The 11002-nt window shown below is 41.6% G+C and overlaps 1 protein-coding gene across 3 annotated transcripts in view; it reads left to right on the forward strand.

Annotated features, from left to right (window-relative positions):
* The window catches only part of Edrf1 (erythroid differentiation regulatory factor 1), a 35824-nt gene that overhangs the window by 22085 nt on the left and 2737 nt on the right, over positions 1-11002 (forward strand). For all 3 annotated transcript variants that reach the window (XM_021166785.1, XM_021166784.1, XM_029479448.1), the window contains 6 exons: positions 874-1097; positions 2612-2770; positions 3144-3293; positions 4372-4525; positions 6712-6827; positions 8324-8475. In XM_021166785.1, the coding sequence (XP_021022444.1) occupies positions 874-1097; positions 2612-2770; positions 3144-3293; positions 4372-4525; positions 6712-6827; positions 8324-8475 (955 nt within the window). The remainder of the gene's footprint in view (positions 1-873; positions 1098-2611; positions 2771-3143; positions 3294-4371; positions 4526-6711; positions 6828-8323; positions 8476-11002) is intronic.

The following is an 11002-nucleotide window of genomic DNA, read 5'->3' on the forward strand; positions in this document are numbered from 1 at the left end:
AAAGGGATGATGCTCCTCAAATTGAAAAGCATCCCCCTAAGGGTAGTAGCTGAAGCCATTCAAGGGGCTCTTAGTGGAAAAACTAGGTGCTATGAGAAGGGAAGGGACCTGGGCTGGAAGTGAGGGCCACAGATAAACCGAACTTACCTATGCCTGCTAAGTTGTGAACCGTGCTTGACGTTGACAGATGATGCTCTAGAAAGTTCATTGTTGGTGGGAGAACCTGAGTGCTTAAGTGACATCTGGAGTTTTTGTCAGTGGGAGAGCATGTGGTATGTAGTAAGAATCCATGAGAAGTATATAAAACATAAACTATAGCCTCTTAAAACTCAATTGGAACCATGATGTGTGTTTGACGCTTAATAATGTAGTCCTTTGCCCAGGTGTCTTTACTTGGTTGGTTTTGAATGGTTGTGATTAAATGTATTGGTCTGCTGGGACTACTAAATACCCCAGATGGTATATTCTAATATATTAGGATTTATACTTCCCAGTTATGAGTACTGGAAGTCCAAGGTCAAGGCAACATCAGGGTTGGATTTTTCTCAGATTTCTTTTCTTGCCTTTCCGACAGCCACCTTCCTACTGTGCTTTTACAAGGCCCTTTCTCTGTATCCCTTTGGTGTCTTTTCCCAAGTCATATTGGATCAGAGTCTCATTCTTAATGACCTCACTTAATTTTAATCACCTCTTCAAAGGCCTGATCCTAAGTATTGTCACCGTGTAAGCTAGTGCGAGGTAGTGCTTTACCCAGGGACTCCTGAAGAATGTGTTTCCTCATGTGACAGGCATCAGAGAGAGAGCTGCAGTTGACCCCATTGGGTTCACACTGATGTCTGCTTATGCAATTGTTTTCTTTCTTTCTTTGTGAAGTGAGCAAATCTGTGTCTGCTGCAGAGCAACAATTGTGGAAAAAAAGCTTTTCTTGTTTTGAAAAGGGGATTCACAACTTTGAGTCGATTGATGATGCTACAAATGCTGCCCTTCTGCTGTGCAACACAGGAAGACTCATGCGGGTCTGTGCACAGGCGCACTGCGGTGCAGAGGATGAGTTCAAACGGGAGTTCTCTCCAGAAGAGGGCTTGTATTACAGCAAGGTAAGGTGGTTGCCTTCACATCACTCCTCATCTATTCACTCTCATCCATCTAAACTGGCCTTTGCTCCACTAAGTAAACTACAGATGACACTATAGCATTGTGATGGCAAAGGAGCAGACAGCTTGTAGGAACAGTAGGATGCTAGTGCTGAGGACAACCTATGGAACTATTGGGTTCCGGAAAGATGCTTAAGTAAATGGTGTTGATGGAGTTCAGGACACTAAAGATTGGCATAGAGAGAGAAACAGGGAAAGTACCAAAAGATGCAGGTGGGAGGCTGTGTGCCCCAGCCAGCATGGGAGATAGACATGTATATCAGAGAGTAAATGTGGAAGCAGGTTGCAGTCTAGCAGAAATGACAGGTAAGGTCAGAGGTGAATACATCCCCAAGGTATGAAGAAAGGTTAAGAATATGCAAAAGAGCAAATAACCTTTTAAAGTAAATGCTCAGTATGTTTTTATTTTGAAATTACAGTTTATAATACATGAAAAGTTGAACATGCACAGAAGACATGGCTCAGCAGTTGGAAATGCCTGGTGTTCTTCCAGAGGATCAGAGTGTAGGTCCCATGTAGGACAGCTCACAGCTGCCCATAGCTCCAGCTTCTGAGGACCCACTGTTCTCTCCCGGCCTCTGCATGCACCCCACACATACAGTAGACAGACACACACTAATATCAGTCTACGGAATGACCCTGGGCTGCTGCTTGTACTCATGTACCTCTAGCTGTTAGGAGACTGAGACAGGAGGATTAAAAGCTACCTTGCAGGGAGGGGTTGACTTACCAAATTGTCACATTGTCTCCATTGTTGGAGAGGGCAAGCAAGAACAAGAAATGAGCCTTCAGGAGATAAGGGCACTTGACACCAAACCTAGTGATCTGAGTTCAGTCTCCTAGCTCACGTGGTCAAAGGAGAAAACCAACTCCTACAAGTTGTCTTTGACTTTAATACATGGATATATACACAGTAAATAAACAAAAACAAAAATTTTATAAAAAGACATGAGCACTTAAATTATTAGCTGTTTTGAAACTTTAAATTTAGCCTTCAATGGAAAATATACCTAGCATAGTACATTTTAAAATAAAAGTGACTAAAAAACAACTTGTGTATTCACAACAGTTAATACTGAAATGTAATAAGTATTGCTGGGTGATAGAGCTTAATTTAACTGTTGTGAGAATACCATGGCCAGTGTTTGAAGATGAGGGTGAGAGAATTAATTTTACACTACAATAATTTTTTTTGTAGTTTACTAGTTATACAAAGTAATTTTCCTTCAGCGTTGGGGGAGAAAAACCCAACAAAGTCCATCCTCCTGCATCATCCTAAGTCAGAAAGCAGCACCAAAAACAGACCTTGCAGGGGCATTCTCTCTGCTTCAGGTTGTCTCTTTACTAAGTACTTAACATTGGTTGCCCTGCCTTCCCAGATTCAGTTGATGTCTGAGTGTTTGAAGCATGTCCCATGTATGCTCTTTGCACATGTTTAACATTTGCCCTCTTCACAGGCAGTTGATTACTATTTGAAGGCTCTGAGGTCGTTGGGAACGAGAGACATGCACCCAGTTGTTTGGGATTCTGTGAACTGGGAATTGTCCACTACATACTTCACCATGGCGACTCTGCAGCAAGATTATGCTCCGTTATCCAGAAAAGCACAGGAGCAGGTGATAAGACTTTCTGGATTTTAAACTGAAGTCAACACTACTTATTTCTTTTCTTTTTTTTTTTTTTTTTTTTTTTTTTTTTTTTTTTTTTTTTTTTTTTTTCTTTTTTTTTTTTTTTTTTTTTTTTTTTTGAGACAGGGTTTCTCTGTGTAGCCCTGGCTGTTCTGGAACTCACTCTGTAGACCAGGCTGGCCTTGAACTCAGAAATCCACCTGCCTCTGCCTCCCCGAGTGCTGGGATTAAAGGCGTGCACTACCTCGCCCGGCTAACACTACTTATTTCTGTATTTAGTGTTGCACTTCAGTCATCTTTAGCAAGCAGTATTTAATGTGAATGCTTATCCTTTCCCTTCCCCATTGAAATCTATGAACAGATTGAGAAAGAAGTGAGCGAGGCTATGATGAAGTCCCTGAAGCATTGTGATGTTGACTCAGCAACTGCTCGGCAGCCCCTCTGTCAGTACCGAGCTGCGACCATCCATCACAGGCTGGCTTCCATGTACCACAGCTGTCTGAGGAACCAGGTGTGGCCATCCAGATTAAATTCCATGCTTCACTTATTTAAAAGTCTCCACCAAGCCTGCCAATGCTTTGGGTATATGTTACATGCCACCTCCTCCTGTTAGCTTCAGTGGCTGCTTTAGAAGAACTCAGCGTGTCAGTGCGTCTCCCTTTCTATCCGTGACGTGTACTTTTCTCTGCTGTCTTAGTGTGGAAATCAGATATTTTCCTGGGTATGCTACTTAATGTTTGTTATAAATGTAGTTAAGCTTTGTATAGTATTAGTTCTGTGTACATTTTAAAAGACTTTCCAGGGCAGGAGTGAGAGAGTCAGCAACTTATAACCATCTATAATCCCAGATCCAGGAGGGTCCAGTGCCTCTGGCCACTACAGACTTCTGCAGGCTTCTGCACTCATGTGCACATACTCCTCTTGCACATTTACATAATTAAGATTTATAATACAGCCCTCTCATCCTTGTGAAATGGGAAGTGCACATGAAAGCATCTGGAAAGTGTCAGTGGAGCATGGACACAGTTGAAAGAATGTGAGGGAAGCCCCAGTGTGCCTGCTCTGGAGGCCAGAGAATGGAAGAGTGCTCTGTAGAGCCCTGGGCTTCCCTACTGATGTGTGTGTTATACATTGTCCAAGATGTCCTCTGGTGTATCTTACAACTGAATGAGTTGTATGTTTCTGATTTGTTAAGAACTTGATGGACTGATACTGCTTGTCCACTCTCATGGTTCACTGCCTGGCATTGGACACCTTATCTGTAGTGCATCGAGCCCCTTGGTTCTTTGTTTGAATTTTATTCCTTTTGTCCCTTGAGATTTTTGAGACAAGGACCCGCTATGCCATTTCAGACTGGCCTGGAACTCACTGTGTAGTGGCTGGCTTACTGGGAACGCATGGTTCTTAGTCTCCTTCATTTCATTATTCCCATAGCAGGTACTAAGTGATATTTTAAATTGATGAACTTAAAACTTATAACACTATAAAAAATAAAAATGAACGCATTAGTGATGCAGGCAGAATTGAGTAATAATACTGAAGCCCCAGCCTTGGGACCTTTTTTATTATTATATTATTTTTATTTGTAGGTTGGTGATGAGCATCTTAGGAAACAGCACCGAGTGCTGGCAGATCTCCACTACAGCAAAGCTGCAAAGCTCTTTCAGCTTCTCAAAGACGCTCCCTGTGAACTGCTTAGAGTGCAGTTAGAAAGGGTGGCATTTGCAGAATTTCAGATGAGCAGTAAGTCTGACTTCTCAGATCATGTGTGTTGGCTGTTTTCTGCATCATGTTAGAGGGAGGCCATGCTGTGTGTGGCTCTTGGATATAAGCAGGACCATTTTCCTGTTAATTTGCCCATAGTTAAAGCTTTCCCTACATTTTTTTAAATGCTTTTTAAAACCTAGAGAAATGAATAGAGACTTTAAGTATGGAAAGTTTTGGAGAACATTCTGACGGCTTAATATTTCAAATTTAAACTTTATAAAGTTTTGGATTTGGGGTGTGCCTGATAACCGATGTTGGAATTAAGGAAACTCAGCCTGTAAAATCTATGACCTACTTCAGAATGGGGAGCCAAGGTCTGAATTGTTTTGATCCCAGGCAGTCTGATTAGAGATGTTAATGTATACATTAAATATGTGTGACTTAGTTTGTATGAGATACAGAGCCCGTGAGTATAAGAAACAACCTCTTGTACATAGGTTTATTGCTTGTACATAGGGACCCTGGGAGAATAGGAGATCCATTTCCTATAGACTCTTTTAGAAATGAATTCATTACCATTTCTAAAACTGTTCTCTTCGATTTTTTTTCCTATCAATGTGTATGCATGCCAGATGTATATGGGTTCTGGGTAACCTTTTACTTGGCATCTTGCAGTTTTCTGTCATGTTTGAATTCTTCATGATTAGAACATATTTTTGTAAAAGAATAGAGAGACATTGGAGACACAGTCAGCTTGGTGTAGTTAATTGCTTTTGGAAAACATCTTACGGGCAAATGAGATAGTTCATCAGGTAAAGGTACTTGCTTCCAAATCAGATGACCTAAGTTCCATCCCTGGGACCCACAGGTTACCATCTGACCTCCAAACGTGTCACGACACAAATGGACCTCCCCTCACACTTAAAATAAATAATGTTTTTGGAAAAATAATGGAGATACTTAAGAGAAGTGGGTAGCCAGCTTTGTGGAGTTTATCAGCAATATTACTAAGTGTTGTCATTAGTAACACTACTTCATCTTAGTTTACCCTAGTGCATGGGGCTCCTACTTACCTTTCTTATGTCTCTGTTGTCTGCTGCTTTCCCAAAGACAGCTTACATAGTCAGTGGCTTGCCTTTCAGATGCCACATCTACTCTGACATCTTATTTGTCCATTGAGTTTCCAGGTAGTGGGCTATTTTGAAAGTTGCAGATTATACTCTAATGGAAAGAGGTGACCTTTAACAAGTGAATTCCCATGCCCATTTTCACTTCTGATGCTTCCTCCACACTTAAGGACTCTGACACTATCTGTGAGGTTTAAGGGTTTGCAAAAGGACCCAAAACTTGCTGTTCCTACAGCAAAATCAGCCAAGGAAGATCATGCGTGCCCCAGAAATAAAGTTCAAATTGTGTTCTCAGTGCAGCTATTACTGATCCCACCTCATCCCAGCAATGATGTGTAACTTCCCAGTGACTAGCACCCAGGAGGTTATACCGCAATGTGGAGTCACTGTTTATTTAGAATCTGGGTGCATGGTAGAACTTAGCCTCCAACCTCTCTAAAAGATAAGCTATCACTCTGCAGCTCAGGGATTCCATAGAAATTGCACTGTTTTAAAGACCTATAGATGGCCTTGAGAGCCATAGAGGATGGCTGGATCTATCTATGGAGATTAATCCTTTATTCATAGCACAGCACTGCACACACTGAATGTGAGCAGAGAACAGGAGTTGAGGTGTCTTGCAGTGGCTGAGAGATGTAGACAAGTGTAATACTCACCTGATCTACCTTTGAACAAAAATTTTGATACTTTACAGTAGGACAGCCGATATTGAGGGCCAGATTGACTCAACCAGCTTCACACAGCTAAATAATGGGATGACCTTTGAACCACAGGCTCTTGTCTGTTGGTCCCCTGTAACCTAATACTTGAGATACTAGCTTCGTAGTCCATAGAGATTTTGTGTGCTTACCATATAGAGCCATACACTGAGGCAAGTGAACATTACTGCAACCACTTTAAAAAATTAGAGGTGTTATTGTAGTATAATGCTTTGGGTAGGCTGAGTGGGTTTTTTCCCAACTAGTAAACAAGTTGTCTTTTGGTTTTTTAGGATTGTCACAAACTGCTTTTCTAGTGCCTAAAGTCGGTAATATTAGCATTGGATAGCTTCATAGGCTTGTAGTTTAGGAATGATCATTTGGTTTTTTATTTTAGGTCAGAATAGCAATGTTGGAAAGTTAAAAACATTATCTGGGGCACTTGATATCATGGTGAGAACTGAGCACGCATTCCAGCTCATCCGGAAGGAGCTTGTAGAGGAATGTGACCAGGTAATTGGAGAAAACACTTTTATCTGCCTTATGCTAAATGGTAAATATATGTAACAGGACACATACTTATGAGTGTATGTATATTATGTGTATATATATCACTACATAAAAATATAATTAGTAATGTCTTTAAGTAATTAAAAGTCTTAGTCTATTTGTGTGCTATAACAAAATACTGGAGGCTGAGTAAGTTGTTGCAAAGATGCTCATTGGCCCATAGGCCCATAATTGTGATCCACATTAGCAGATCCAAGTAGATGGCACCATTGTCCTGGTAAAGATTCTCTAACAATGTTGAACATGGGGAAATGGAAAGGGAACAAGCCATGTGCAGAATGGGACAGAGCATGAAGTAGCCTCTTTGTAATAACTTAAACTTGCAAGACCTAGCCCAGGGTTGATGCAGAGACATAGCTACCATCACCAAGAGAGGTTGTTTATTCTGCAGCCACGTGGCTGATCATGCCTGGGAATACAGATGAGTGTCACCAGTTTCCTGAAATTATATAGTAAGAGAACCAAGAAAGGAATATTTTATAAATACATTGGTGGGAATATCATGCAGACAAGTTACAAGAAAGAAGGGATGTCTCTGGTTTAGGTAGGTCTCAGCTGCTATCTGAGGGCATCCTTAATCTTTGGGTTGGCAGAAGCTAGGGTTCTATTGGTACATTCCAAAAGGATTTACCTCATTATCACAAGGATGGATATTAGGCCAGACACAGGTGGGCAGTAAATGTCTTTGAAGGGCACTAAAGATAGCCCAAGGTGATTTGACCTGCAGCTTTTTAGCTCTTCACAGTCGTGGAAGTTCTAATCAGTCAGCTAGCCTTGTAGAATCTTTAACACACATGAGGTCCCACACTCCCCTACCCACCCCCTGGGAGCTTTAGTTTACACTTCCCTGACACACTCTCCAGAGGCAGCATTGAAAACGCTGGAGCCAGTGGTCCAGTTGCCTTCCCGTGTGCCCTGTCCCAAGTTCATCAGTCCACGGCCACTGCACAGGAGCTGTGTTTGCATGGCTGCATTGCTGACTCCAGTCTTTAATGAGCCATAGTTACAGAGACCTGTTAGAAGTTTCAAAGCCTTGTAAGGTTGTTTTTCTATTTGGAGGTGTCTTTGCCTTTGCTTTCCAAGAGCAGGGAATGCTGTGCTCTCAGTCCCGGCTGACTCAGCCCGGAAGCATTTGCTCCATAACTCCACAGCATAGTCCAGCATTTCTGCTGGGTGTGCCCAGGCTTCTGCCACCTCTTCTGTCCCTGGTGGGTCCTGGCTAGGCAGTACCTGTTTCCATGTCGCTTCTGTAGCACCCAGTCAATGCTGGGAAGTCAGGAAACTCCACATAGGATTCATTTCTTTTATGTCAGTATTTCTTAGGTGTGGGGCTTTCCTGTGTCTTTATCAGGGAGCTTTTGGGTCTGCTTTCTGTTTATGATTCTGTAAACTGGATTTGAAGAGGCTGCTTAGGTAAAGTAACTTTGTGCTGTTTTTAGCCCAAGAATGATGAGGCTACACCGGCTGCTGATTCCTCACCTGATCTTAATCGAGAAGAAGTGATCAAACTCCTTAGTATATTTGAATCTCGTCTGTCATTCCTTCTCCTTCAATCCATCAAGCTGATGTCATCATCTAAAAGGAAAATGAGGTAAATTACTTGGTTATTTATTGAACCTTCTTTGCTAACTCCTCACCTATGAAAAGAACATGAGTTCCTGCTATTGATAAAAAGAACAGGTTGTATTGTTTATGTTGTATGTAGAAAATGCAAAATTTGAGGCTGGAGAGATGGCTCAGTGATTAAGAGCACTGACTGCTCTTCTGAAGGTCCTGAGTTCAAATCTCAGCAACTACATGGTGGCTTACAACCATCCATAATGAGATATGATGCCCTCTTCAGGGGGTTCTGAAGACAGCTACAGTGTACTTACATATAATAAATAAATAAATCTTAAAAAAAAAAAAAAAAGCAAAAATTTTAAGTACTATTCCTTGTTAGGTAAGAATCATGACCATGTGCCTACTGCATGGTCATGGAGAGACAAGTAGCCATGGAGTGAAGACCCTAAGTTGTTTGTAGTAACACTTGCAAACATGTTTTTGATGTGAATTGGGGACTATGATGTGGATATGCACCTTTAAAGATAAATAAGAATGTTGGAGCCAGGCATGGTGGTGCACACCTTTAATCCCAGTACTCAGGAGGCAGAGGCAGGTGGATTTCTGAGTTCGAGACCAGCCTGGTCTACAGAGTGAGTTCCAGGACAGCCAGGCTATACAGAGAAACCCTGTCTCAAAAAACAAAACAACGAAAAAACCAAAAAGACTGTTGGGGCATCTGAAGCTGGGGTAGTAGGAGGGGGATTGATGATCGGGAGCACAGCCAGGTGCCCAGGTTCCTCAGCTGATGTGTGTGCATTGAGCTGTTCCTTGGCATCATTAACTTGAAACTGAGTACCAAGTCCTACATCAGGAGTATGATATACAAACACAAGTGCAGTCTAGCCCATATTACAGAACATGAAAAACAGATAAAAGTCAAAGAAAATGCACCCACCTGTTTCTAGTTAAATCTGTCTTACCATTTTATCTTGGGGTACAGATAAAGTAATTTTCGTTTTGTGACTCTGTGTTATGAGCTTTGACAACATTTATTTAGCATTCCAAAAATTTCTGTCCATCACAACCATGATGCAACAAAGTCCATCACTCCACAAATTGTTTCTTGCTGATGTTAAGCAATCTGATCTTGTACAGTTTTGGAGTTTTCTCTTAGTGCCTCTCTCATTAACAGTCGTTTCAAGCCCATGAAGAAACCCCTCACTATCATCTCTGCCCAGCTTAGCTGTTATTTCTTGCCTGTACAAATATTTGTTCAGGAGCGTTGAAAACTGGGCATCCGTTAGGACAGCAGAGGCTGGTTTGGTCTGCCTGAGAGGTTTCACCTGCCATTGAGTTCATTTTTATAACTTGAACAGAGCTGCAGTTGAGAATTTCTTCTTAAACTACAACCTTGTGTATAGCAGGGGGTCCAAGTTCCAACGAAGTAGATGCCCTCAGCTAAAGTTCCTCCTCTGATGTTTTTTACTTTAGTCAGTTCTAGCCCAAAATATTAAGTGGAAAATTCCATGATTTATTTGTTTTGTGCATACCTCAGTCTTCAAACTTATCCTTCTAAGGAGAGCTTTTATCAGAGGAAGTCTCAAGTATGCAGCAAGGTGGTTTGGTTATGTTCACTGCAGTTTAGTGCACTAGAAAGCAGAGTAAATAACACACAGTGGAGAAGAGAGATTCTTAGCTTTTACTGCCTAAAAACTTAACCGCAGGTAGGTTTGTAACATTTATTGGTGTCCACAAGGTGGCAGTGTATGCATGTATGTAGGATCCTGTGAGCTAATTCAGTGATTCCCCCCCCCCCCCCCAGGTTAGTGGTTTGGGTGATTGACAGTTTCAGTCTTTTGATGTTTTATCACAATAGTCCTATGTATGGCTTATGGAATTTTTATTTCTGACCAGGTTATTAGTGTTGAAGAAATGTTGTTTTTGAAACAGGATTTCTCTGTGTAGCCCTGGCTGTTCTGGAACTCACTAGGTTAGACCATGCTGGCCTCAAACTCAGAGATATACCTGCCTCTGTCTCCTAAGTGCTGGGATTAAAGATGTATACCACCACACCTGGATTGTTGAAGAAATTTTTAATCTAAAGTTTTCATGCAAGCCAAATGTCATATGAGCCAATCTGTGTGTTCAGGTTTATTGAACGAAAGGAACGTAGCCCTCTGCAGGTTTGAGGCAGATCACTGTGGTTGTCGAGTTGTGACTTTCTGTTGTGTTTCATTCATGGTCGGTAAAAACAGCTAGCAAGTTTACTGTTGATAAAGCAGACCTAGTTGTGTTCTTTAAGAGAAGAGAAAATCAGAATGTGACCTTAACAGAAAGGAACATTAGTAGTTTATTTTGACTGCTGTTTCTCCCCATTAGCCTGAGGCAAAATAAGAAAATTGGCTTAATAATTGAAAAGCGTAACTTAGGTTCTCAGAAATTAAAGTGAGCTTTAAGAAAATTAATATTAGGGCCGGGCGGTGGTGGCGCACGCCTTTAATCCCAGCACTTGGGAGGCAGAGGCAGGCGGATTTCTGAGTTCGAGGCCAGCCTGGTCTACAAAGTGAGTTCCA

Source organism: Mus caroli, chromosome 7 (genome assembly GCF_900094665.2).
Source record: "Mus caroli chromosome 7, CAROLI_EIJ_v1.1, whole genome shotgun sequence".
In the NCBI taxonomy this organism is placed as follows: Eukaryota; Metazoa; Chordata; class Mammalia; order Rodentia; family Muridae; genus Mus; species Mus caroli.